A 27,911-nucleotide genomic window follows, 5' to 3' on the forward strand; every position below is an offset into this window, starting at 1 on the left:
CTCAACCAGCTTCCATCTTGCAGCTCTTGCCCTGCCTTGAGCATCACTGCATTTAAGTAAGATAAGATGCATATCAGGACAGCCAGAATGTTCCCCAGGAACTACCACAACGCTGGAGGCACCACTGCCCTGGAATAAAACACCTCGTATGAGTCCTTACAAACTACCTGCGTGACTGAGTAAGGCACAGACACTGCAGTGAGCTGTACCTCCAATCTAGCTTTGCTTTGTGCACAAAAGCATCTCTGAAGACACTGGGCCAAGGTTTAGCTATGTTTTATCTAAGCCAGCATGAGCAGCTCTGGCCTCCCTCCTGGAATGCAGTGATGGGGGCAGGGGGGCCTGGGGGTGCACCCGTGGCATGCGCGGTCAGTCGCTGCCATCTCACTAGAACCACAGTCCTTCTTGAGGCTCAATTGTCTTCCTTCCTCCATTCCTGCAGTGAGAAAGGATTAAAACATTAAGGCCCGTGAAATATGGTAAAAACAGAAAGGGGAAAATATGGAATAAAGGTGGCTTAAAACAAAACCAGAGTGATTTCCAAACGGAGTGAGGGTATTGTATCTCACAGGGAGAAGGGAATGGGAGGTGCTCCCTGAACAGCAGACATGGTGCAGTGCAGGATCACTGCTGGGAAATTTTAAGATACAATATACAGATGTGGCTATTTTCTAGAGTTAGAAAAATGTGGATGTTAAATTCTTACCCAGCTTGAGATTAACTTTCTTAAACCTCCCCACATCGCTCCTCACATCACTGTATCATTGTGACCAATGCATTAGAAAGCTTCACATGAGCTTGGGTTTTTAGGGATATACATCTCTGCATGAATTACCTCTACACTGTGCAGGGTATGGGGCAGTGTGTATGTGCCATTCCACACATGTGCACAGCAGTAACACACACAATTAACAGGGATGTGTACGTACTCCAGACAACCTAAACAACAGCCCATGTAAGTTTTACCACACACACAGGTATTACATGTGTGTGTACACACACATAAATGTATATGTACATTATGTCTCTTGGAAGAAATAAAGCAGAAGGAACAACCTGAGAGAGAAAGGTAAAGGCTGCAAAAGTGTTTCATCCCAAATTTTGCAAGTCTGGTTAGACTGAGACCAAACCCCTCTGTGCCAGGACTCTGAGAAGCACATGAGCTACTTACCACAGCTGTTCACGGGCTGCAGGACAGCCCTGGAGTCCTGCCAGTCCCAGTGCCCGCTCCTCCTGTGAGCCTGGAGCTGGAGCCCAGGGCAGGAAGCAGCTCAGCACTGCTCACACTGCCCCACCTCGCTCCTAAGCCAAAGCATTCCTGCTCTGCTCTCCTCTAGGATCCTTCTCTGTAGCATGCACGGGCTGCACTTGGGGAGAATCTGTTCCAACACATTCAAACAGGAGGTTTAACAGGTTTGTTAAAATAGGTTTAACAGCTCCACTGATCCCTCTGAGAACACAGGAAGCCTCAAACTGATTTTTATTAAGCTCTGGAAAGTTCCTTGTAAGTTCTAGTTTGAGAACATTCTCTTTAACAAGCGCTCTGGCTCCAGCTCTGCAGAGAGAAGTCAATCCACTTGGAAAAGTTCAAGCTTTAAACCACTATATACCACACTTACAATTCAAATAAAGAAAATCTGTGCTTCAACTGTACTTCAACGGAATTTGTTTTAAATTAATTTTGTTGCGATGAAAAAATATTTACCAGTGAGATGTTAGCACAAGTTAAGCTCTGACAAACTAGATTCAGAGGCCCATTTTGCTCAAGTCATTGTTTCTACACATAAATACTTTAAAAAGACAAAAAAGAAAGTGTGTCACAGTGCAAACAGGGAAACATTGTGATTTATTCACCTTCATTCAGGTAACACACACGTAAGATTCCACTTCCCCTACCTGCTGTCAGCACGGGATGGAAGCAGAGGACAGTTTAAGGACAGCTTGAAAACTCAGGACTCAAAAGGAGAGGAGGCATTTGGGGAACAGGCAGGGCCCCTCTGATACAGCATGAAGGGAATGACTGGATGGGGGATGGTGGGAGGCTCAGTGTGCCTTCCTGAAATAGCTGCTCAGTGCCACTGCTGGGACAGAACCTGCAACAAATGCACCATTACCACGACTCCAGACATTCCTTAACACTCAGATCTTCCTTTTTTTTTTTTTTAAGGACAGGAGATACAGAGAAAAGGATTCAGACACCTTGTTCCCTGACAGACCAGCGAGATGGAAATCAGGGCAGTTTAACATCTTTTTTCTGCCCCCCCATGGGAGATTATTCTGGAAATGAAGGGGGTGAAAGTTGGCAGCAGGATACCCCAGTAGCAAGGAGGGGGAATAGTCTAAACCCAGGGAGACTGTTGGGAATTCTGCAAAACCAGAGTCTCTGCTGTGGGGTTAATGGGTCTACACTAAGTTTTTTGGTTTGCTTTTGGAAAAAGAGACATTTCTGAGGGGCCTGCACTTCATGTGACCATTGCCTGTTATTACGATTTTTTTTTAACACGTTTTCCCTCATGATTTTTCATAGAAGAAAAACGTAGAAAATACAACAGTGGTCAGAACAAACCTGAGCAAAGTGAATCACATTGGATGAACACCCGGTGAAAGCAAGAACAGAGAAGGTGTTCCAGCTCTACCAAAAGGAAAACCCAGATGAAGCATTCCTGAGAACACCAGATGCTGCCCATTGCACTGGTAGTAACAGAAATTCTCACTTCAGCTCTTTACCAATTTAGCACTAAGAATAATTGCACATGGTGAAGTGCACTGCATGGAGAAATTCCCTTCACATGAAAAAATAACTGCAAATCTTACAATCTCCTGAGCTGGAAGGACTCTGAGCCGAGGCAGCATTGCCCTCTGCTCCCTGACTTCACACGTGAAACACTATTCATTTTTCTTATCTTACATCCCTTTTCACAGTAAGTCATTAAGAGAAAAACCAGAGGTGGAATAATCAGCCCAGCTTTGAGAGAGGGATCATTGCTGTGACTAAAGGACACAGCAAGGCACCTGCTGAAACTCAGCAGGACAGACTTCAGTTTATCAGAACTGTCAAAATTTCTGTTGGTGAAAAAGGGACCAGGACTGGAACACAGTCTATGCAGAGTCAACAAGGTTCTGTGTGTTCCTTTGACCAAAAGGACACAGTTTCAGAAACATTTCTGAAAAAGGCCCCTAAAGAACCTCCCTACAGCATTACCTGGGGTTGTCTGTCCTGCCCCAGCCCCACCTGAGGAACCAGGGGACCCTCCTGACCTGCACACTGAGCACTGGGGGTGGAAAACACCTTTAGGGTTGTCAAGCCCAACCATCAGCCCAGCACCGTGTTCACCACTAACCCCTGTCCCCAAGTGCCACATCCACACATTGTCTGAACCCTTCCAGGGGTGGTGACCCCACCCCTGCCCCGGGCAGCTGTGCCAGGGCTTGACAACCCTTCCCATGAAGACATTTTTCCCAATATCCAACCTGAACCTCTCCCATTTCCTCAAGAGCTCCCTCCAGAAGTTTCACTAAACACTTCTGATTAACAGTGTAGCTGGGCTTTGGGTTTGGTTTAATCAGGATGAAAACCATAAGATGAAGATAATGACTTTTTTTTTCCTGAGAAACAGGAAGGAAACCAAGCACCTTCTTTTAATTCCACCTTTCTAACAAGGCCACAAGTTACAAAATCTTTAGTGGAGGAGCCTTGATTGGCCTATTCCTGAACACAGTTCAGATTCTTCTGAAAACATGTCAAATTCCAAACTGCACAATAATAATCCAATTCCTGCAGGGAAAAAAAGACAAAATATGAACAATTAAGTAAAAGCCTAATTCTATTTTGAAGTACATCACCCTTCATCAGGGCTCATGTAAAAACATCCCGAGTATGTTCCAAACAAGTGCTCAACAAAACCAGTCATGAACATGTGGCAAACGTACAAAACTTCTTTGCACTATTAACAGATAATTTCATTTAAGTCTTAACACCAGTAAAATATCTATGAGTTGTTTCATTTAATTTTGAAAATCCATATAGAAAACAATGCTCATAACTCCATCCACAGGATTCTACAAAGCTGCTGCTTCATCAACAAATCTTTGAACTGTTTCAATATGAAAATTCCATTTTTTCAAACTGCTCAAAAATCATTGCAGAGAATTTCCAAGCACTTGAACTGAAGCACAACCAAAGTATGAACTTGGTACATTTCTGCAGTTATTTCTAAAATAAGTTAATTTACATAAGTCATCTCAAAATAACACAATGGGATTCAACTTCATTTTAGACATTTGGAAAGCAGTGTCATACTTTATTTAAAATAAACCCATGTAAAAACAAAGTTTAAATGAAAATGGTACCTGAAAAATAAATTATTTGATATAAAACAAATCAATAACTTAAAAACACACTAAATATACAAAATGTGTAACCATATACTGTACAGTATGGAAAGCAATTGATAAAACCTTCTGTCCCACAAACAGATTAATTTATAAACAAAAGATTACATAAGTTAAAGGAAAGGAAATCAATAAAAAGACTAGAAGTACAGTATTATTCAAATTACTTGTCAAATAAAGGTTTATCTCAACTTATGTTTCAAATGTCTCAAGTCATTTTCTTCTCAATGACCAAGTGAAAAAGTTCAGCCATTCCACCAAAAACTTGCTCAAAAATGTTTAAAAATAAGGAACAACAGTAGGAGAATATTGAGATTCTAAAACGTGAACACAGAAGCAATTTTCCAAGGTTTCAGGTGGCAGTTCTACCATTACTGGTTTCCCATCATTAGCAACAAAAGAGAATTTCGGTGCTGAAAATTCCACTCAACAGAAAAATCTCTCTAAACCTTTGCTGCTGTTGGACCGAGTGTGATCCAGAACCAACCACCAGGGCTGAACGTCAAACCCGCTCACGGCGGGGCGGAGGGGTGGGGTTTGTTTTAGAGACCATAAAGGCTTTGGCTGGTTTTAAATCATGCAGGAGGAGAAAGCAACACTTGGAGTTTGGTTTTTGTTCGACTCCACGAGGCTGCCACAGAAGGCGACCACCCAAACGCCGCCGTACCTGATCAACCTACGGGCGGACACCTAGAGAGGAACGGCGACCTTCGGTCCCGCTGGCTGTCACGGAGGCACCGCCTCTTCCAAGAGAGAGGGAGGAAACTGAGACCCCTTTTTTATGAATTCCACGGTTTTTTTATTCTTTAATAAGCAGAAACCCAATAAGGTATGATAACCACAGGAAACAACCACTGGCCTCTCGAGCTCTGGATTTATCCGTCCTATTGTGCTGAGTATCCCACCTGGAGAAGTGCAGAGCTACGTTAGAGGAACTTGCCTACGGCACACAAAGACTCTCCTGCTTCCAAATGGAGATTAAAGTACCTCAGGTGGCAAATTCAGCTCTGGGGCAACAAAAAACAAAATGGAAAAAAACCCCAAAACACAAGTGCAGCTCCACTCAGGGAGCTCAAGGGGGTTGGGGTTTCCTTATGCTAAAGGTGGATTTGGTCCCTTCCCTCTAAAGCTATTCTTAGGTGCCTAAAAGTAGAAATGTAACAGTAAGGTGCTTCACTGACAGAGTTATAGAGGACACATTTCTTCATTATGGAAATCAAAAACACAGTGACCTTCTGAGAGAGGACAAACCACTCAGTGTTTGAGTTACAGGACTGAACCATCAGGCTGCCATCAGCTCATAAAAAAGCCTCCCAAACACCCTGATGCTCTGCAGGCAGAGCTATCAGAGGAGCTACTTTGAATGAACAGTTTATTATATGACCTGTTTATTGTGTTAAAAAAGGAAACGTGGGGACATTCTCCAAGTTGTTTTTTTTTTAAAAGCACATATGTAATGATAAACTATCCAAAAAGGAACTTGAGTTATTAATATTTAGAGTGCACTCTAAACAAAAATCTCTCCTGAATATTTGAAGAATTTCTACTTTATTGACCTTACCAAGAACATTAAAGCAACATGAAATTATAACAGATGTTTAAGGACCTTAAGGATATTCATTTTCCAAATTCAGCTTTAAAATAACAGGTTACCTTTACAGCTAGGTCATAATTTTGGTTTTGACTGGTGGACAAATGGAGCTATGCCTATTTTTTTTTTAATATTTTTAACTGCTTTGTATATAAATAACATTACTACAACGTTCAACCCCCTAAAAAATAGGTGTCCTCTCCATATAGGCACCCTTTGGTCATCTGGACAGGGTAAGTGACCCCACACTGACCAACCAGTGTTCACTGCAGTGAGAATATCCTGCTCCAGTGACTTGTGGATCTCTGGATTTTCAGTGGGTTTCATGCTCACATGATACAGATGTACAAAAATCATATCCAAGCAAAGGGAAGGAAAAGCTCTGTGGTCACACACCACTGTGGGGACGGTGACTTCTCCCTCCATCCTAAGAGCTGGATCCTCAAGCCCTTCCCAGTGCCAGGGCTAGAACAGGCACAGGGATTGGTACAAGTTGGGCTCAGCAGGTGACAGGAACTGCACTGGCCAGTCCTCTCCCTCTGTCAGAAGAGTGAAGCAGCTAAAGAAAACCAAACCTTATGATGATGCAGCTTGAAGAACAAAATAAATCCAACACTTGAGAGCATAGACACCACCTAACAGGGACTCACCGGGAACTGAACACACTGATTCTGCTCGTGTTTGGATTTGGGTGTTGCCACCCCCTCGTCACCTGAAGGATCTGCACTTGCCTCTGCCAGCTCACACCAAGCACCTTCAGCAACATGAGATTCCTCTTCCATGTTTATGTGGAATTTCCCTGTCTGCTAACAGGAGGTTTAGGCTGTGAGGAGGCTCACGGCCAGCATTCTGCACAGGATGAATTCCACTCATGTGGACAGCTGGGAAGCAAATGTAGGAACTCCCTTCGATATCTGTACAGGAGACCCTGTGACAGCAGCATGGCCAACTGTGTTTTCATCAGGAATTACACCTGGTCCTTCAGAAGCTACACCCAGAGCTGTCCAGAGAGGCTCCTTATCTGCTCTAAAGGATCCCAAAACACTCCCACTGCAGCTGTTCCTGTAGCACATCTCCAGTACAGACCAACAAATCTAGGTTTTCAAAACCTGATCATCCTAATCCAGCAACGAAGACTTTTCAAAATTCCCTACCTGAGACACTGTTTCTCATGAGGAATGTGAGAGACCTCTGCTTTGAGACAGCCCCTTGGATCTACAAAGATCCTGCAAGCACTGACTGAGACAGAAGTGTCACCTGACAGAAACACCTGGCTTCTGTCAATTTAAGGGATGAAAAAGCAGAATATATCCACAGTTTTTCTACATTCCTTGACAATTAAGAGGTCAAAACCTCTCTTGAAACAGGTCTGTTCAAGTGAGAGCTTCAAAGCAGGGTCTGCTAGATGGCATGGTGAGGACACCAGTTGCTTCTAACTTTTGGGCAGAAAAACTGGTGGCAGATGTCTTGTTAGAATTTAGTTTCCACCTCCAGAAGTTTCCCTTTGGTCTTTACTAGTGGGATGCACAGGTTGCTGTTTAGGACCAAAACCATCAAGAATATATACACAACTATTTATGCCAAGGATCTACTGACTGCTGAAACAGTGCAGATCATACACTACTCCTGGTGTCAGCTCTGAATATTTCAGCAGGATTTTATCCTCTTTTCCTGACTCAAGCAGCAGTGCTTTCCTCATAACCAATCACCTAGAAATTATTTTCAAAGCAATTTTCAAAGGAAGTTGGGAACAGACCTTTCCTAAAAGAGATTGTTGCAGTAGTGGTACAAAACCATATCCTGCATTTCCTTCTTATTTAGCAAAGAATGAGAGATGGAAAAGTAGGGAAGCAGTGGAAAAAGGAAGGGACAGTGATGCCAAAAAGTATCCAAGAGAAGTTGTTTTCTGAGTGGCAGCTGGCGAGCCCACAGCAATGTGCTGCTTGGAACCAGCACTGATGCACAGTCATGTTTAGGGGTCATTCCTCAAAGTCTGAACCCCCAGCTAAACGCTGTGATAAACAGCAATTCCCATTTAGTTTGAAAATTCATCTTAAATGGAACAAGGCAAGAGAGAACGACAGGAATTGGGAATGACTGCAGCCCACTCCTGTGGAACAGGACAGTGCAGGGGTCAGTGGTGATGGGACACAGTAAGAGAACTTCTCTGTACTACACATCTTTAACTTGGGAGAAGCCCCTGGATGCTTCCCAATCTCTCCTCATACACAGAAAAGAAACATTCACTGATGTAATAAATGATGACAACAAACTGGTGGGAACCTCTGGAACAGACAGTCAAGAGCACAACTGGGGGGGTGGGAGTGGGTTGGTTGCTGTGTCACAGTCACTGTTTCACAGCCCATTTTGCTTCTCAAGAGATGGAGAGTGAACAGACTGGCAGGAGAAGCAAGGCTGGATGTTTTAACAGGAAAAATCCCACCTGCATTCCCTGCACACAAGCTCAGCCCAAGCAGGAGGCTGCTGGCTGGGCCAAGGCCTATCTGTAGGGTTTGGGTGTGTCCCAGGCAGCTCCAGAAGCACCAGCAGCTCCCCCAGGTCCCCACTGGAGCTGGGCAGCACCCCTGGGTGGCCCCAGGCAGAGGCTGAGGGAGCCCTGGGGCTGTGCAGGACTGCAGGTCCCACTGAGGGAGAGGAGGAACGACGGCAAGCACGAGGCAAGGGCAGCTGGGATGGAGCCAGACGACCAGGCGGCACGGGATGGCCTCTGGAATCTGGGAATAAACTCTGGGGCTGGCAGAGGCAAAACAAGGAGACGCTGCATTAAACTGCCATGGACCCCGTTTTCACATCTGTTCTCCCTACAGAAGCACCAGAGCTGAAAGTGGCCGAGTCTCTAGTTGTGCACAGCACCTCACACACCTGTACCTGGCAGGGTCAGCCCTTCCAGGTCTCCTACCCAAGAACACCTGAGGGTCACGTCAGTCTGTGGCACATCCATTGCAGTGCTCGTTTCACAACTCTGTTTCTTCTACTCATCTGGCAAAGCAGTAAATTAAAATTCTCTTAAGGAGGAGCTACGGTTCTTTAAAACAACACTCTGAAAGCTGGACACTCTGTGCAATACTTAGCAAAAAAAGAACAGAAAATAAAAAACAAAACAAAATTTGAGCAAAACAAAATCAAATTTAATGTTCTTAAATGCAAAAGTAAAAACAAACAAAAAACACAAAAAAGCAAAAGAAAATTAACAGAAACAGAACAACTCAAAGTTTCAAGGCAGTCTGCAGAAAACCTGGGGGATTAATCTTTAAATCTACAAATCAAAGGGTTTTTTTTTGGTTAATATCTAACTTGCAAGTCGTAAGTACTTTTCTGCTGAGTGTTCAATAAGTAAAGCTAGTTGTCAAAACAAAATCCTAATAAAATAGAAAAATCTAGCACTCATTAGAAGGGATGCGAGAAATACAATGCTCAAATGTTTATAACTGGTTTTTCTTAACAAAATAGAACTGCCAAAGGAATTCCAACTACAATGATCTTGGAAAATGAGTAAGTATCTTGCTGCATTATAATGTACCAGTAAGTAGTGCACCATGCATTAAATATTTGGACAGAAGAGATTCAGTCTGATAAAGTAGCAACATATATTCACACTTGCTTTTTTTTGGAGTTTCATTTTGACTCTGAAATCTTCCCGGAGTTTCTTTGAAACTCTTTGGTCCATTCCTCTCAAAGTGGGCTTTAAAAGTCACGTTTCTACAACCTGTGAGTTGGACAGCTCGGCCACTGCTCAGTGTGCAACTTACCTCCCCAATGGTGTTAAAGTTAGGCTGGCATGCTACTACTTACAAGACCTTGACTTTAAAAAGCCTGATCCTCAACTAGACACACAGTTATGAATATTAATTGATCAAACAATTTACTGTCAACTAAAACATTAGTATTTCTCAACTTTTCTTCCATACTACTGAAACTGGGGGAGAGGGGGGAGAAGGAAAGGACATGGGGATGGGTAGGAAAAACAATAACATAAAACCCAAGAAAATTAATGAATTCAGCCTGATATTTTTCAGAAAATTCCAGTTTTTGCAGACAACATTCAATGAAACAAATGTTAGTCTCATAAGTGAAAGCATGCTTCAATTTTACCACCATCCAGAGGGTCTAGTTAATGCAATCTACTCAAGATTTCAGGGGATTTTTAACAGGTTTTAAATGAAATAACTTAAAGGAACTTAAAATTGGTCTAACATTGTGGGATTTCAAACATTTGAACATGTCAGTTGCATCCCAGAATATAAAACCTTTTCACTTCTCATTTAGACTAAGACAAACACTTGTGAAAATTGGCGCAAAATGAGTTTTACACTAACAAAAATGTTTCAACTTCTGTCACTCCATTATCTATTCCATACAAAAAGCACGAGCAAGTTATTTGTGGGACTTGTTGGTTTTGAAGGAAACCTGTAAGATTTTGTCCCCCAGGCGGTAGCCATTAAGACTTGCTATGGCCATTGCAGCTTCTTCATAGTTTGTCATGGTCACAAAACCAAAACCTTTGCACTTGTTGGTGTTGAAATCTCGAATAACTTTCACATTGGTAACCGCACCAAAGGGGCCAAACATCTGCCAGAGGATTCCCTCATCAGCATCTTGACCAAGGTTGTAGATGAAGATACACCAGCCAGAAGATGCGTTTCCTGGAACATTTACACCAGAAAGCCCACTCATGTGATCTACACCCATAGGAGAGAACCTAGCAAATAAAAAGCACAATTCAATTCAATTAAGCAAATTAACTTGAATGGGAAGCAACGCAGAATGAATATTTTCTACATGGACATCAAAATGTTTCCCCATTCAATATTGACAATCAAATCAACAGCTGCCAGGAAAAAGAAAGTTAAGAATTCCAACTGCTTTATCAACAGGGAACTATCCTTAGAAATAGGCAAGGAACAGGCAAGGCAAGGTTATGTGATCACCTTCCCAGGGGGCCTGGATGATCTCTGAACTCAGCCAGGCTGCTCAGAGTGTCCAGGGATTGGTGCAGAACTGCTCGAGTGGGGGGCACAGGCAGCACCTCCCCAGAGGCCACAGGCATCTCCCAATTATTTCACTCAGGGAGGTTTTTTCCCTCATCCTCCTTTTCTTGCCTCTAAAATAGCATGTTGGGAACTCTAAAGTCAAATGGTTTCTTTGGGTTTGCTGGGGCAGGGGATGGGTGTGCTTGGTTTTTAGGAGTAGAGATTGTGTGTAATAATTTCTTGTTTTGTGGAACAGAACAAAACCTACTCCCCTTCCACCCAAAGGCAGCAGGTGCAGGCAAACGCTCCCAACACGAGCAGGCTCAGTGCACAGTTTTACAATTTCAGTATGCATGGATGGTTTTATTAATTTTACACCAACTTCGTACCAGGAAAACTTAGATATGACTTTACTGAACTGGACTTTTAAAATCACCCATATTCACTCCTCCTGCATAGTACCCCAGCAGGATTTATACAGAACAAAAACCTGAAAAACCTCTCCTTTCTGTGTCTTGTTTCATATTAATTTATTTTCCCTATAAACCCACATTTCTAATTCCCCTTTATTCTATTTCTGGCCTCCACCCTAGAAATTCAAAGCTTCTGAATATTTTAGGGCAATACTAGGGTTGCACAGCTAAGCACTCAAAGATCAGGAAATGTGACAGTTAAGGTGAAAAACTCACTTTGAACCCTTGTGCTTATTTATTATTTAAAAATGTGAGGTCACATAGAATTATAATGATACTCTACCAGGGGTTCCCAAACTGACTTGTACCACTGGTGACACGCAAACCCCTTAGAGGTGGTACAGGAGTTGCTCTCTGCCAAGAGCTTGGTGGGGGCAGATTCTGATTCTCTGCTGACCTGGAGGAAACAGGGAAGGGATGTCTGGGCAGTAAAGTGCGAAACACTTCCCCACTGACTCTTTCTTGCCCTGCATCAAGGAGCTGCTGCTGCCTTTGTGGAGGAGGGAGGGCTCAAGGGCGTGTATTGGGAGGGAAGGGGTGGCAGGACACACACACACACACACACACACACACACACACAGGGAATGGCTCAGCCTGTCCATTCACACCCCAGAACCACTCAGGGCCCACCTCCCCAGGCTCTCTGGGGTTCAGAGCTCATTGCCTTGGACACCTGAGCTCCTGGGCCCTCCTGTCCCCAGAGCAGGGGTCCCTCCATCCCTCCCTCACTGTCCAGGGCCTCCCTGAGCCTGGGGTTTGGGGCACAGTGTGGACACACCTGAGCTCACAGACCCCTGGTAGCCAGCCCCAAGCAAATCCCAGTTTGGGAATCCTTGTACTACAGTCAAGCTGAAAAAGCAGTTAGAAGCATCAGAAGGTGAATGAGACGCACTGACCCGTGTGATCTGATGATTAGGTGACATACCTGCTATTTATTTGGGCTTTGCAGAAAAATGTTCCTGTGTTTGCATGCTTGATACACTTACTTGTTCTGACAGACACCTTCAGCTCTGTAGCTTCTTTCCATGTGAGTAATGATCTGGTAGGATGGATTTATCTTATTATCTGGCAAGTTTTCATCTCAACAGATCACCAGTCCTGGGTCCTGCTCACACGTAGGGGGGAGCAGCAAATCAGAGCTCAGAACTGCCTGACGTTGGTTCCAGCACTCGGGATGGCCCTGATCCTGCCTGCTCCAAAGCCTCAGGCTCTGCCCACGGGCCCAGGTAACACCACACCAAGGCTGCAGTCACTTGTACACAGCTGGTGTTAAATGCAAGGACACAACAAACCTAAATGCACATCACAGACAAAATAACTGAAAATAGCAAGTACCTCAGCTCTTGGGATACACTCATTTTCAAAGAGATTTTTCCTCTCTTCCTGCCTTGACTCAGAAAATGTTACAGGTTTATTTTAAAAAAACCAAACCAAGCAAAACATGGTAAAACCAAAAGAGTCCCCTAAAAGATTTGAAAAGTCACTTAAAAAAAACAACCCCAGGAAATGCAATTCAGCTGATCTGATGCATCTCTGTGCTCACCCTGCACATGAGGGACCTCAGACCTCTCACTCAGCTTGGAGCAACAGCCTGGACAAGCCAGGCTTGGAGCAGCTGACACCTCTCTGTCCTACCAGGAAAGATTTTTATGACCACACCAATTTAAGATGACCCTTAGGAAGTTATACTTATTAGAGATGTTTAAAAGACTGTCCAATTTGGGCAAACTCGAAGGTCCACAGAGATCCAAGATGTTTCAGAGGAAGAGTTTTTAAAATTCCATTAATATTGTAATTTGAATGATCTCAGTCTTATCACACTTACTGCTGGTGTCCTCATTTCTGCTGTAATTATTTTTATACTGTCTCCTCCACATTGCTTTTTTCAAGCCTCCCTAAGAGTCTGTAGCCAGTGTTATCTATGGATGGTTCTTTCAAGCAATGCTAACTTAAAACTCCAACATCTTGTGGCATTAAGTATCAACACAGTGTACTTTTAATTGCAATCCTTTTTCATTTCATAAGCTTCTCGTTTATATGAATGACCTTTTGCTGTTCTGCCATGAGACAGACAGACTGCAATGCTCAGCAGATCCTGGGACTACTTTAACACACTGGAGGACCATCTCAGAAATTACACTCCTAAATGAAAAACAATTCTTTTTAGGTCTATGAACATCCATCCTATAAATTATTTTCATAGAATCACAGAAACTTCTGAGCTTGGAGTGACCCACAGGGATCATCCAGTCCAACTCCTGGCCCTGCACAGACACCCCAACAATCCCACCCTGTCCCTCAGAGCTCCTGGAGCTCTGGCAGCCTTGGGGCCGTGCCCACTGCCCTGGGGAGCCTGGGCAGTGCCCCAGCACCCTGTGGGGGAAGAACCTTTCCCTGAGATCCATCCCAACCCCCCTGGCACAGCCTCATGCTGGTTTTGCTGAACTCTTTTCACTGCACTCTGAGGACAGTTACACAGAGCATCACAGGAAGAGCCATCCCACAATGCCAATAAGCAAGAACATTATTTTTAATATCAGCCTGTGATGATTTCACACATGAGCTTGGCAGCTTTTTATTTTTTAATAATTGCACCAAGAGCAGGAGTTCAGCTACACTGACACTATTCCTCTGACAAGCAACTTTTTCTGCTCTGCCCTGATACAGATGGGAATGACCTGCTGTGGCCAACACAAATCTTAATGAGAATTGGTACAAGCTCTAAGCCTGCAATAAATCAGGGGTTCAGTCAAATAGTCACATATGGGAGAAGAGCAGCAAATGGGGTTTCAGCCCCACATTCTTCCAGAGCATTGATGAAATACTGCTCTGGATGAAATGGTTCCTTCTGCAGCATTCTCAACACAGACAACTCACATCCAAATTACAAACTGGCCTAAAAATGGAAAATGTAAACAATTTCACTGGAGTGAAACCAAACAGACGTGCAGGAGCTCCCTGAGCAGTAATGCCAGTTCCAGGGTTAAACACTCCAGAGTCTTCTTGTGTTTTCCCTTGGATCAAAGAGCTATCAGAAATTACTGCCCTTCAAGTATTCAGGACTGAACTCATGGACTGATACCAGTAGAGTTATGACCATTACAGTAACTGGGAACTGGCTCTGACCCTGAACAAGTCTGAAAGCAAAACCAGTTGAACTGGGAATATCTGAGACTTGAAAGAACGTTCTTCTAGTATAGTGCCCTGGTGAGCTGCAAAAGCACAGGCCTTCCAGAGGTTCTGGGCACATTCTCACACTTCAGGAGCCAAACCCCTCCATTTAATCAGAGTTCAGCATCTGGAGATCTCCTATTCTGTGTAAGTAAACAAATCTTATTCTCAAAAGAAACCCCTGGCCCAGATGTTTTATCTCTCCTCCAGACACAACCCCGTGGCATCACTCCTGCATGGAAGCAGAGAGCCCATGTCTCAGAATTGGCAGGCCAGCCCAGCACTCCAGGGGGACACAGCACTAAGACCAGTTCCTGATGTGAGCCACAAATACCACAGGAACTCCAAAGGATTAACAGAACATTAAACAAAGGGTTGGAGTGATATCTGTAGGAAATTAATAATTACAAATTAGATACTAAGGGCTTAATCCTGGATTTACAGGGATTATGATGGAATGAGACGAAGTGTAATCAAAATGTCAGGTTAAGTATTCAACCTCTGTGGAGCAGAGACCACAACTTTAATTTATACAGACTGTGTGCACTGTGGAAGCAGCTTATCTTTCATCATGTCTTGTTCACCACCAAAACAAACAACACTCAGCCCAAGCTCAGGTTCTTGAGTTTAACCACAGGATGAGTAATTATAACTCATTAAGTTCACATCTCTTAAGGAAGACTCAATAGAAAAACTTCCAGCTAACACCAAAGGTGGGAAGAAAAATTCGAAGGGCTGTGGGATAGACCTGATGATCCTGGAGGTTTTTTCCAACCTTAATGATTCCATGATTCTATGGTGCACACGTGTACACATGTGCCTGCACGGGTCATCGAGGGAAGGAAGTTTTATAATAACTGCTGGAGGTCCTGCAAGTCTGTGACAAGACAGAGATGGACAGTCTGTGTCTCCAAGTCAACCAGTGGATCTTGTGTCCACAGTGTATTCCTGACAGCACAGCCTAACCCACACCTGCTCTGTTCCAGCCTCTGCCACTCTGTGGTACTGCAAAACATTCAGCTCTTTCTCCACCAGCAGGTCTACCCAAAGTGGGCCAAAATGTGCTGACAAATGAGCACTGGGCACAGACAACTTGGGGGGACACAGTTCCCACAGCAGCAGGAATGGAACAGACAGAGGCAGAACATTTTCTTCCATCTAAGCTCCTGCTGACACCTCCAACCTACAGAAACACCAGCTGTGGCTGCCCCATCCCTGGAAGTGTCCAAGGCCAGGTTGGATGGGGCTTGGAGCAACCTGGGAGAGTGGAAGGTGTCCCTGCCCACAGCAGGAGGTGGAACTGGATGAGCTTTAAGGTCCCTTCCAACCCAAACCATTCTGGGATTCTATGAAATGCACACAAATGACATTAATGCTGCTCTAAATGATGCAATAAAAGAATAATGAACAAACTGGTTGGTTATTAAAATCTAGTTTCACCAGCAATATTACCATAAAGACATTAATCATTTTTATTGTTCCTGAGTGGTCATTACAGGACAGAATTAAAGCTGTTTGGTCTCTTAATTATGGATGTGAATTTTATTTGTACTGGTTCTTCTGATACATCTTAATTCTGCAATAAATTTTGAGGGGAAGAATGACAAATAAAATGTCCAATTAAATTAAGAAGGAAAAAAACAAGCCATAAGCCTCAAGATTTTACTAGGACCAGGACTCACTGAAGCCCTGGCTGAGGCAGAGGACAGATGTACTTTTTAACAGTTCACTCAGAGGCAAACAATTCAGAATTTCATTCCTCAGTGTGGCACAGGAGGTTTGGTGTGGAGATCTGGATGAGTGTCTCAGGAACACAAGGAGCTGCCTGAACTAAACCTCCCCAGGCTACAGCTGAAGAGAACAGGAGACTGGAGGCTGGCAGGGGCCTCTGAAAACCCTGCAGTAAATTCCCCTGCTCAGAGCAGGGCACCTGGAGCAGGTTGCTCAGGCCCATCCCAGCCAGGTTTCGGCACCTCCAAGAATGGACATTTCATGGTCTCTTTGGGTAAACTGTTCAACCACCCTCAGTGCAGCACCACAGCTGACTGCAAAGTACCAGTTCTCTGTGGGGACACATGACACTGAGTGTGCTCAGAGCACTGAACTGCAGCCTGATGGACAGGTACAGCAACACTGGAGCAGCAGCAGAGCAAAAAGCTGGTTGAGATTTTAGTCTATAGCGGGATACTTCAGAGGAGAAAAACAATAATAAAAAAAGAGTATATTCCCAACAGGGAAACACTACACTCAGAAACTCTCAGGAGCATAATCTCATCTCAAAGCCCATTGCTTATCTGTCACTATATCACATATTCCAGAGCACTGTCCAACCACCAGCTTCCTCCATAAGCATCCAAGGCAATCCCAATTCAAGCAATTCATACTCAAAAGAAACCAAGGCAATTCTCAAAAGGCAAAACACAGTGCTTTCCACAGCCCTGGAGGCAGACAGGATGCTGCAGCTACTCAATATTCTCATCACTGAACTCGTGAGGCCTCGAGGGAAGGCAGAGCCCTGCCCAGACTGGGATGCAGGCACGAATCCCATGGAACCTCCTCATCAGAAATAAGGTTTTCCTGTCTTACTATGACACGTCCCTGCTGGAACCAACGGTTCAGAGCTTTCATTAAGTTGCCAATTTATCTGTGTTCAGACCACAGAATGGGGATCTGTTGAGACAGGCACCTATCACCACCTCACTGTAACCCAGCTGTGGGAGCAGACCCCGGGGTGCAGGTACCTCCACACTCTAACTCCAATATAAATGTTACAAGTAAGATTTTCACTTTAATCATATTTTAATGCAACGCTTTATTTACATGACACCGCAGGACACACAGTGCACTACGGCTTCATTCACACATGCTGCAGTGAAGGTGTCACTGCCCAGCTTCCCAGACGGACACGGGAACAGGAGCACAGCCTTAAATGCATTTATCCCTCCTAACCTACCTGAATCTCTGCGCCTGGTGATGCACTGGCCCTCCAAACCGTCGAGCTGGTGAATGACACAGCTGCGACAACAGTGCCACATTTTTGTTCTGGTTAGGGTTGGCTGCAAACTTCACTGTAATGGGCTCGGAGGAACCTGGGGGTTTGTGACCATTGAAATTTGTAATTGCCTCTTCTGCTTCTGACCTTTTGTCAAACCGGATAAATGCGACCCCTCTGGACAAACCTTGTAACCAAACCAATAAAAAAAAACAAAAAGAAAACAAAACAAACAAACAAAACAAAACAAAAATAAAAAAATTGAAGTTCAGGATAAACTCAAAATAACTTTGAAAACAAAAACCAAAAAAGTTCAATATTTCTGTGGTCACAGCTTTCAAGTTCTCTACATTTACTAACGTTTCTTCAGCAGCTGGAGGATAAAGTACAAAATTAAGAAGCCAAGGACAAATTAACACATTCATTTCAGTTATAACAACCACACTGACTACAACACTTTAACTACAATGTGGTAGAAATTCATCACCAACTGACATTTTCATTAATAAAAAAACCTCCCCAAACATTTTAAATTAATTTAACAAAAGAATTCATTCCAGTTGCTTAAAAACAAACCCAAAACCTTTAGTTTCAATTACTTTATCACTAAAAAGCATCTGCAAACACAGAATTGACACATTTTTGCAAATGTTTTCATTTTTCCATCCTGGAAACACACTCAGGTTCAGACATGAGGGAACAAAGGTCTGACTGTAATAAAGGAGTTTCACCTTTTAGAATGGAGAGATCACAATTTCATCTGCACCACATTCATTATTTCTAGCTGGCACATACATTATTTTAATTCATTAAAACCAATGAAGAATTACCTCTTAGTGACTGCACTGAACCAATTTCACAGCTGGTTAACATGTGGATATTTTAAACATCTGCATATTTTTTTCCTAGTCCCAGCCCCTGGATGCCCTGCGAGCTTCCCCTCCTCCCCTTGATTCTCATCTGTGACTTGATCATAGGCTGAAAACATGGTTTATCACAGTGAACCTGAAGGGGCACATTTTGTTTAAATGCCATTCCAAAGCACAGTACTTGCAGGATTTCACCAGCTCTGTTTCAGAAAGGGACACATCAGATACTTTCATGTTTCCTTTACACCCACACAGGGCAATCTTCAAAGCCAGTTTCAGAATTTAAGCTTATCATAAATCACAAGGTTGTTGATTACAATTAAGGATCACTTTCCTTGTTTCACAGAAGGAAGTGCATCATGCCAAACTCTGGGCCTGCAGCAAGCAAGGTGTGTTTGCATCTGGGGCACTGGGAGAACTTTGATAAAGAACAACAGATGGGCTCCCCAGATCAGAGCTGGCAGCACTAAATGCTCAGGTACCTCTGGGATCAGCCTCCTGTGCCAGGGGGAAGCCTTGGCCCACCCTGGAAAGGCCCAGAGCAGCAGCATCACCCAGATGTCAGCAAGGCCTACCCCAGAGCTCAGCTTACTGTGACTCCTCTACTTTCATGCTGCTCTTCCTAGTGCTTCTCATTTGATCTATCATAGCGTTAATTTAAAATATAAATATTGTAGAAAGCGTATTTTAAAACAGAATAATTTTCAAAAAGCTAGAGAATCACCTCTGTGAGAAGGTACAGCTAAAAGTACAAATCAAAATGTGTCCTAAGTGGGACCAGATCAAGATATCAAAGGTAGGTTTAAAGCCACAGCTACATTCCTGGTGGGAAAGCAAACTCAGGCTCTGCAGGCATTAACTTTGTGATGTGGAATCCATTCTTCAATTAATTCATCATTAAGGCTATTGGAAAGCAGGAGGTGTGTTCTGAGCTGAATTACACAGCATCAGGCCTCAGCACACCTGTGAAAATTCTATTATTCTTGAAGAGATTTTATCTGTATGACTTCTGCCATCTCATTTTACAGCTCTGTCAAAGTCAGGTGCTATCCAGACCCCACAGACTGCCAGAGGGGGATGATTAGTTTGGACACCTGCATTAATAAGTTTGCTGTGCTCCACGAGTCTTTTTCTTGCTTCTCTCTAGAGCTGCCACCTGGATAATCAGCTCTAGAGACAGAACCACGCAGGCATCAGAGTTGGACAAGATGAATCCTCCTCTCTAGGAAGGAAAGGAAGGGATTTTCCTCACTCAGCCACAGTGCCTACAAAGTCAGTCCCCAGATCTCACCCAGTCACCTGGGACTCCTGAGCACAGTGGTGTTTACAGCGTGGTCTGACCAGATGGAGTCACTTCAAAGCAGTTCCTGCCCCAGGAGCTGGCTGTGATGGGACCCAGCCCTGCAGCCCTCAGCTGCAGTCACACTGATCCCACCAGAACCTGCTGGTGGCCCACCCGGAATTACAGCACATCCCTCACAGAGCAGGAAAGCTGCTGCTGAACTGATGTGTATAAATGTGTATAAATGCACATATTCCAGTTATAAAGGTTAAATGTGGAATTGCTAGAATTAGATTATCTTCTATTCTAACACAGCACAGGTATAATCAATGAAAAGGTGTATTTGCAGAAGTTCCCCCCGGATTCATACATGACATACAAGCCACAGAACACCTGGGTGACAGGATAAGCCAGACTCTGCATTTACCCAGTCTGAAATAATGAGGTAAGAAATTTAAACTCTGAAAACACATTGTAACAGAGTCACAATTACCATCATAAAAAAAAACCCCTAACTTTTGTCTCCCCTGAGCCAACTGCTTAACTGAATTTCTTGCTTTTCTTTCTCTTTTCTTTTTTTTAAATAAACAAAACACATTCAGAACTTTCAGGGCAGTACTAAGTGTATAAAACTCATTCTTTTGCTTAGCAGTAGCCACAGAGGCCTGTAAGACACCTCAAATGGTTTAAAATATGAGAAAACTGAGTGAGTTTCAAGATGGTATAAAAGACAAAACATATTGTTTTGCTTTTAAATCTGTAACTGTGGCCTGGAATTTGCCTGTGGACAACAACTGCACGTGTGTGAAGTCAAGGTAAGGTCAACACTCCAGGTTACACACGTGGCCCAGAAGCACAACTGCACTGCAGTGACAGCAAGTGTCAGAGCAAGAGAGCAGATCTGGCAAATCAGCAACTGATAAAAATGACAATAATCCTATTTTGATATGATCCAAGGTTTGGGCTCCAAGCTAGCAAAGGAGGCAGCAGAATCATTCTGTGTTTAAAAAACAAACCACTGGACAAGGGTATCCTGTGAAAATTCTATCAGTGGTTAACACCAGATGTCATGGTTAGCTTGTGGAAGTCTAATTTAATTAAGTTTAGGGACTGCCAGTGTCAGAAGAACACTAACCATGCCGTCCATGCTCCAGTTTAGTGCAGGCAAGGCCCCAGAGCTCACCTGTGGTTTGATCCACGAGCACACGGGAGTTGATGATGCGCCCGAAGCGGGAGAACATGTCCTCTACATCCTTCTGTGTCATCGACCGGGGCAGGCCACTGATATATAAATTAGCATCCTTGATAACTTCAGAACTTGGGCGGGCATAGGAGACCTTTAAAACAAGGAAAGGTATGCTCAGGGTGTTAACAGAGGAGATTAATTTATTTTGTCACGAGCCAATTTCATTTATTCCCCGTTAACAACACGGGCGTTTTTCCTGGAGTTTTAAAAAATGGGACAAGGAGAGGGAAGGAAAAACTGACAAAAGGGGAAAGGGCACGTCCCTACATGACTCCATTCATTTTGGGTTCATCCAACAGATAATAAATACACTGGCACTGCTGTAAGGAGACAGCAGCAGATCAATACCAACACTCCCAGCAAACACACCTGCTGTGGTGAGGAATCCCAAGTTTGGACACTGTCAGTCACCACAGCCCACACTGGGAACTTGTCCTGTCAGAGTATTTTTTAAAACTTCATGAAAAGACTTTACCAGCTAAAGTGCAATTTTCTGTCTTAATTTCTGCTACTAGAGAAAGTTACAAATATCACCTTAGCAGGTTTGAATCCTACACACACAGCACAGCTGTTGTTTTGGACAAGGAGTGCATGTGTAGCAACAAGATTTAAAATAAACATCATGAAGTATCCAAGAGGTACGTGGATTTTTTTAAAAGCCTGGCAACAATTCAGAATGGTCCCTCTACTGCTGTAAAAATGGTGGGAATAATTAAAAAAAAAGGAATTTTTGAATACAAAGCTGTTTAAAAACACTCTTCTCCCAGATTCGCCCTTCCTGTAGTTGGGAACACACAGGCCTTACCACTAGAATGAAGTTATTACAATGCCATTTTCAGAGAAGACAGAAAAACCTCCTACCTTGATAGTTTTTGACTGAAGTCTGAGGCCATTCAGTGTGTTTATTGCTCTCTCAGCATCTTTTGCAGTTACGTAGTTCACAAAGCCGTAGCCTAAGCTGTGTCCTACAGGGAAGAACATTTTAAAAAAAAATTAATCCTAATAAAAAAACCGTTATCATCATCAAAATGAAAGGAAATGCAAATGAGAAGAAGTGAATTCAACATAAATATAATCCACACAGCAAATATTTCAATAAGCCAAGGAGGTTTCCCAAGGCTGGCACAGACCGTGAGTAACTCGGAGTTCTTTCACTTCCACTCTGGACATCCCTCTGTCTCCACAGACAGCAGGTGTTGGACACAGCACCCACCAACAGCAAGAAATTCAACACTAAAACACCAACTCTGACCAGCCTTGTAAACTTTATGGGTGTGGAACAAAGGTAAGAACTTAACCAAGTTCATTGGTACAAACTCCTGTAGAGAGAGAGCAGAAAGTGCCAGTGGATAAACTGCCAGGTAAGAAACCACGAGGCTGCTCATCTCTGTTTGGCTATTCCAACCTCCACTCCTGGGGACAAGAAGGGAAAAAGAAGTTTCCAATCCTTCATATTACAGCTAATGAGCAGCAAGTTTCCCAAACTCAGCACCAAAAATTCTCTTCAATGCAGACAATTAATGTGCTATCGCTTTAGTTAAATTTACTCTTAACTCTCACAGAAGGAATTTGATACTAATAATTAAAATCTTTAAAGCATTTAAGGCAAAGGATATTTATTTGGATTCTTTGGATACTTATTTGTTCTCCTTTAATCTCCAACCTCCACAGTTGCTACTATCAATTATAACACTACACACTAAGATCATTTCAGGTTGGAATTTCCCAACAATTAGAGGCTCCTATCACTGTAGACCTAAAAATAACTAAAATACTTTCAAAGACTGTCTCAGTGCAATAAAACAACTCCAATTCAATACAAGATGTTTTTCAGGCAACTTTTTCTCAGCCAGATCTATGGAATTTTCTAAAGAACATTGTAAACATACATAGGAAAATGTGCTATTTTATTTTAACAATATACTGTTTTTAAGTTATTAAGCTACATTTTTAGGCTTGAGGACACTAGAAGACAGAGCTAATTGCTAAAGTAAAGGAGTCTCCTGTGAAATGCAGCCTTTTTTTAATCACACAATTGGCTCTGCAATGGTCTTGACTGTCAAGGAAGGTTCCTTATGCTTTCCAGAACACCAAATACACACCCCAGGTGTCACATGGTGATATCCTGGCACAACTGTCAAGAGGAACTGAAGCAAAGGGCTGCAAGAGATAATGCAGATTAACTCCAGCTACTGAAAAAAGAACCCCCAGTCTGCTGAGGCATCAAGTCTAAATCCACAAGGGACTCAGAGTGTTGGTGCCAAGAGCACCGTGACAGACTGACTGCAGAACTGCTCCTGGCACTGCCTCTGCCTTTGGCTGCTTCCTTGTGAAACCCAATCCAGCAGTAACTCATCTGCACCCAAACAGTGCCAGTGCCTGTTGTCTAATCCCCCCCCCTATAAACACTCCCAGGTAATTCTTGCTGTCTGCCAAAGCTCTCAGAGAAGCCAGATCTGCTCTGTGCTCAACCCTCACACAGAGCCAACGTCCTGTTCCCCTGCAGACCTGGGGTTAAACATCCCCACCAGCCTCTCATGGTGCCACACACTGCACACAGCTGAAGGCAAACCACCCCGTGACAGCCAAGTAGGATTTAACTCCACATCAAATACAAAAAATACCACAATAAAAGATCTTAAACACCAACTTCTGCACCTTTGTCCTATAAAGACCCACAGATAATGTCTGCAAAATTCTGATCAATGTTTCTTACATGTACCCACAGCACAGCTTTTGTGGTTTCTTTTTAACATTCACTTGGTTTTATTAGTTGGACACGGTCAATCATTTAGGTAAAATCTGGTTGGCACACACCCACTTACCTACAGAGATTCTTTTCCCTTAAGAAAATTAATAATTTAATAATCAGAAAAATGTTCAGCACCTGGACCCTGCCCTATTTCTCCAGAGTCTGACCAAGAAAACAAAGATAAGTTTAAGAGGGAACAAATACCAGGTGAACAGTTGGCAACAACTTTTCCCTCTTACAAGGGTGGGAAGGGCCCAACACCCCTCCCAGGTCCAGCACCTCAGCCCTGCTCTGAAGGCTCAGAGCACCAGCTGCTTTATGGATATTTTCAGTCTGTCCCAGAAGTCACATAAACACAAATATTGCAGCAAACTACTGAACAGAACCAGGTCCTAAAAAAGCTCATGGAAATAGGCCCTTACAGACCAGGGAAACATATTCCAAACAAGACTTGGGCTATCCCTCCAAGTGTGACCCACACTGAGCACTGGCAGTCAGGGCTGTCCCTCCCTGGATGGATGCTGCACTGGGGAGGGTGTGACTATTCTGACAGGTCAAAAAGAGCAGGATTCCACACCATATAAATCTATTAAGCTGTCTTCAGTACACTGAATATCCTTCCCTATTCTCCTGCAACAAGTTCCCAGAGAACACAGTAGGCATAGAATTGCAGATCATGGAATGATTTGGGTTGAAAGGGACCTTAAAGCTCATCACATTTCAACTACTGCCATTGGCAGGGACACCTTCCAGTGTCTTTCTTGGAGTCCAGGTTGCTCCAAGTCTCTTCCAACCTGGCCTTGGACACTTCCAGGGATGGGGCAGCCACAGCTGCTCTGGGAAACCTGTGCCAGAGCCTCCCCACCCTCACACAGAATAATTTCTTCCCATCTCACCCTGCCCTCTGTCAGTGTGAAACCATTCCCCTTGTCCTGTCCCTCCATCCCTTGTCCCCAGTCCCTCTCCAGCTCTCCTGGAGCCCCTTTAGGCCCTGCAAGGGGCTCTCAGCTCTCCCTGGAGCCTTCTCTTCTCCAGGTGAACCCCCCCAGCTCTCCCAGCCTGGGCTCCAGAGCAGAGGGGCTCCAGCCCTTGGAGCATCCCTGTGGCCTCCTCTGGACTTGTTCCAGCATGTCCACATCTTTCTTGTGTTGGGGTCCCCAAAGCTGGAGGCAGCTCTGCAGGTGGGGTCTCACCAAGGGGAGTAGAGTGTCAGAATCCCCTCCCCTGCTGCTCACACTTCTTCGCTTTCTCCCAAAGCATCAGACAGGTTATGAGTTTATGCAGTTTGAGATCAGTGGGTCCAGTCCCTGGAATCACAAACTCTACATATTCCCTCACCTCAAAGCACACACAGGCCCACAAAAGCAGTTCAGATTTTTGTTCCCAAGCACTCTGACTGGAAGCATGTTCTACAGCCTCCACCCAACACCCAAAGGGACGTCTTCATATTCCATGTCCACTTGTTCCTGCACAAATCCTGTCCTTGAGCTTCCACACACTTCCCCTTCCAACTGTCTGTCCCCAGAGCACCCACACAGTCACCATATCCTCTTGGCCTTCTTTGCTGTTTCTGTTGAAGCAAAATTCTGCACCCTTTTCACTTCCAGTTTTATATAGGTTGCTCAATGACTATTCCTTATCCAAGAGTTTGAAAGTTCTGGGAAATGAGGGAGGTAATGGGGTTTACACAAATACAGATGAAAAAAAAAAGCCCCTGAAAGTGGCAGGATCACAACAGTCAGACATTCTCATATTCCATCTAGGAATATGACAATAAGTTTGACTAAACCCCAATACTACAGTCCTGTTAACTTTTACCTGTCACTAGGTGAGGAAATATCAATTACCTGTATTTCTCTACAATGACCTAGAATGCAAACCATCCCTTAGTCTGTACTTACCACCTTTAAACTCCATCACACCACGTAGTCTTTAGCACTAGGAAAACCCAACCCATGCAAAACTGACAACATATTTTAACTTATCTTGCTCTAAATACCCAAAACCATCAGCCTGAGCCATCTCCTCCCTCTCAGTGACCAGTGCTCATCTCTGCACCACACGACCCTCCCATCACTGCAGGAGGCACATTCCACCATTCCATCACAGTTCCCCCTGCAGGAATGCTCTCTGCTTCACAGTTTCACTCCATGTTCCCTCCTCCTAAAACATACACTCTACCTGTGTGCTAGGCATGCCAGGAAATATATAAGGAGCTGGCATTCACACAGCATTATGACTGTTGTTAAGTGTTTAGCCCAGGTGAAAAGAGATGTTCTTTGCTTTCTCCTGGTGTTCTCAGCCTGCTATAGAAACCTGTTGTGCAAAGCAAGGTGGTGCTGTAACAATTTTCAAACCATTTTAGTGGATAATAATTTAAAATATTTTTAAAAGTTTGCATAGATATAAATAAAAATGTACTAAAGAGACAAAGCTAAAAAAAAGAGCAACAAGTAGGTCCTTATCTGGATAAATAATTAACAAAGTGACTTTAAAACCTAGTTTTAAGCAAAATACTACACTCCTTCAGCAGAAAGAATCCAGTTTTGTTTCCATGATAAAAGGCCCTTTCATGAGAAAGGGCAGTCGTTTTCTTTCTGTGCATCACTTGGGTTTCTGTCCATGTCCCTGCTTCCTTTCCCAGCTCCCAGGACACGTGGCTTCAGTCACCAGCTCCCTCCTTATTCCCAGCCCACTGCTGATAACTCCAGCTTCATCACAGAGTCTGATATGAGGGCAGAGCACTTCACTGGGAGCTGATAACATCCTCGTTATCCTGTCCTTCTTAAGGAACCCCAGAATTAAACCCGGCTCCTGTTAGGTCAGTGCACCTCAGTATGAGGGCATCTCAGTGTGCAACTGCTCCTGAACTGGGAAGCAGTGTTTGGAGAATGTAGCTGGTTTGGGTTTTTTGTTTGGCTTTACAAAGTGTGCTGTGAGTGATAACCAGAGAGCCTAAATATGCATGAATGCATTGAGAAGTACCACGTAAAATACCAGGCATCAGCACACTGAAAAAAGCAGAATTCAGAGCGGTGAGTGCAGTTTCTGAGGATGAGAAGAGAGATTAAAGTGCTCAGATGTGCCCTGTGTGGGCTCCCCTTAGCACAGTTACACTATTGTACAGCCAGGGATACAGAGCCACATGAGCCCAGAGAAAAATACAACCACTCTTGCACCAAACTTCCCAAAAAGTGTTATGCCGAAGGAGAAGTGCACCCAGGTAGGACTGGGAGAGCAGGTGATCCAGAGGCTGTATCCTAACCCCTGAGTGAGATATACAGCATATTCTGCTTCCTAACACCCAGGAAAACATGCAGATGTGTAGGCAGAGCAGCCTGGCTGAGCAGGGAGCTCGTGGCACAGCTCCAAGGGAAACAGGGAGCACAGGAGTTGGAAGAAGCTACAAAAGGAAGAATTTGGAAACACTATCCACTGTGTCTGAGGAACAGCAGAGCTCAACTGCAGTTCAGACCTGAAAGGAATGCAAATAAACTAAAGAATAATATCAAGGGTAACAGGGAAAGGTTCTGCTGTCTCAGCAGCACCAGGCTGGAAGTGTGGGAGCAGATTTAAGGTGCAAACTGAGGAAAGGAGGACAGGATGCCCTCTGTGCCTCACCTCACCAACACCGAGGTCTGACAGACCTCTGCACTTTGGAAAGAGCTCATGGAGAAGGGTCAATGGATAAAGATTGAGACAGGGTTGAGTGAACTTTTCCCAGTCAAGCCCATGGGGGCCTGAGACAGGCTCTCCATAAGGGTGATAATCACAGAATCATAGAATCAGCTGGGTTGGAAGGGACCTCTGAGATCATCAAGTCCAACCCTTGATCCACTACTGCTGTGGTTACTAGGCCATGGCACTAAGTGCCTCATCCAGTCTCTTTTTAAAAATCTCCAGGGATGGAGAATCCACTACTTCCCTGGGCAGCCCATTCCAATGTCTGACCACCCTCTCTGTAAAGAAATTCTTCCTAATATCCAACCTAAACCTCCCCTGGCACAAGACATAAGACACCAGGTATAAGACACCAGGCTCATGTCCCTGCCGAAACCGCTTCATCTTTGAACAACCAGAGAATTGGAAGAGGTCTCCAAAAACTGCAGGAAGGCAAGTGCCACATCCATCTCCAAAAAGAGACAAATCCCC

General features: G+C 43.9%; 1 protein-coding gene across 3 annotated transcripts in view; it reads right to left on the reverse strand.

Annotated features, from left to right (window-relative positions):
* Positions 1-3,806: 3,806 nt before the first annotated feature.
* ELAVL1 (ELAV like RNA binding protein 1) overlaps positions 3,807-27,911 on the reverse strand; it is a 41,330-nt gene continuing 17,225 nt past the window's right edge. The window contains exons 3-7 of one of the 3 annotated variants that reach the window (XM_018083521.2): positions 21,869-21,972; positions 20,945-21,098; positions 17,572-17,797; positions 11,731-11,844; positions 3,807-10,703 (exon numbers count right to left, since the gene is read on the reverse strand). In XM_018083521.2, coding sequence (XP_017939010.1) covers positions 10,379-10,703; positions 11,731-11,844; positions 17,572-17,797; positions 20,945-21,098; positions 21,869-21,972 — 923 coding nt within the window. In that variant the 3' untranslated portion in view covers positions 3,807-10,378. Of the gene's footprint in view, positions 10,704-11,730; positions 11,845-12,372; positions 12,487-17,571; positions 17,798-20,944; positions 21,099-21,868; positions 21,973-27,911 lie in introns of all 3 variants that reach the window. The other 2 variants (XM_018083520.2, XM_018083522.2) reach the window with 2 other exon arrangements.

The sequence above is a fragment of the Manacus vitellinus genome, unplaced genomic scaffold, assembly GCF_001715985.3.
Source record: "Manacus vitellinus isolate BGI_N305 unplaced genomic scaffold, ASM171598v3 scaffold_64_pilon, whole genome shotgun sequence".
Lineage (NCBI taxonomy): Eukaryota > Metazoa > Chordata > Aves > Passeriformes > Pipridae > Manacus > Manacus vitellinus.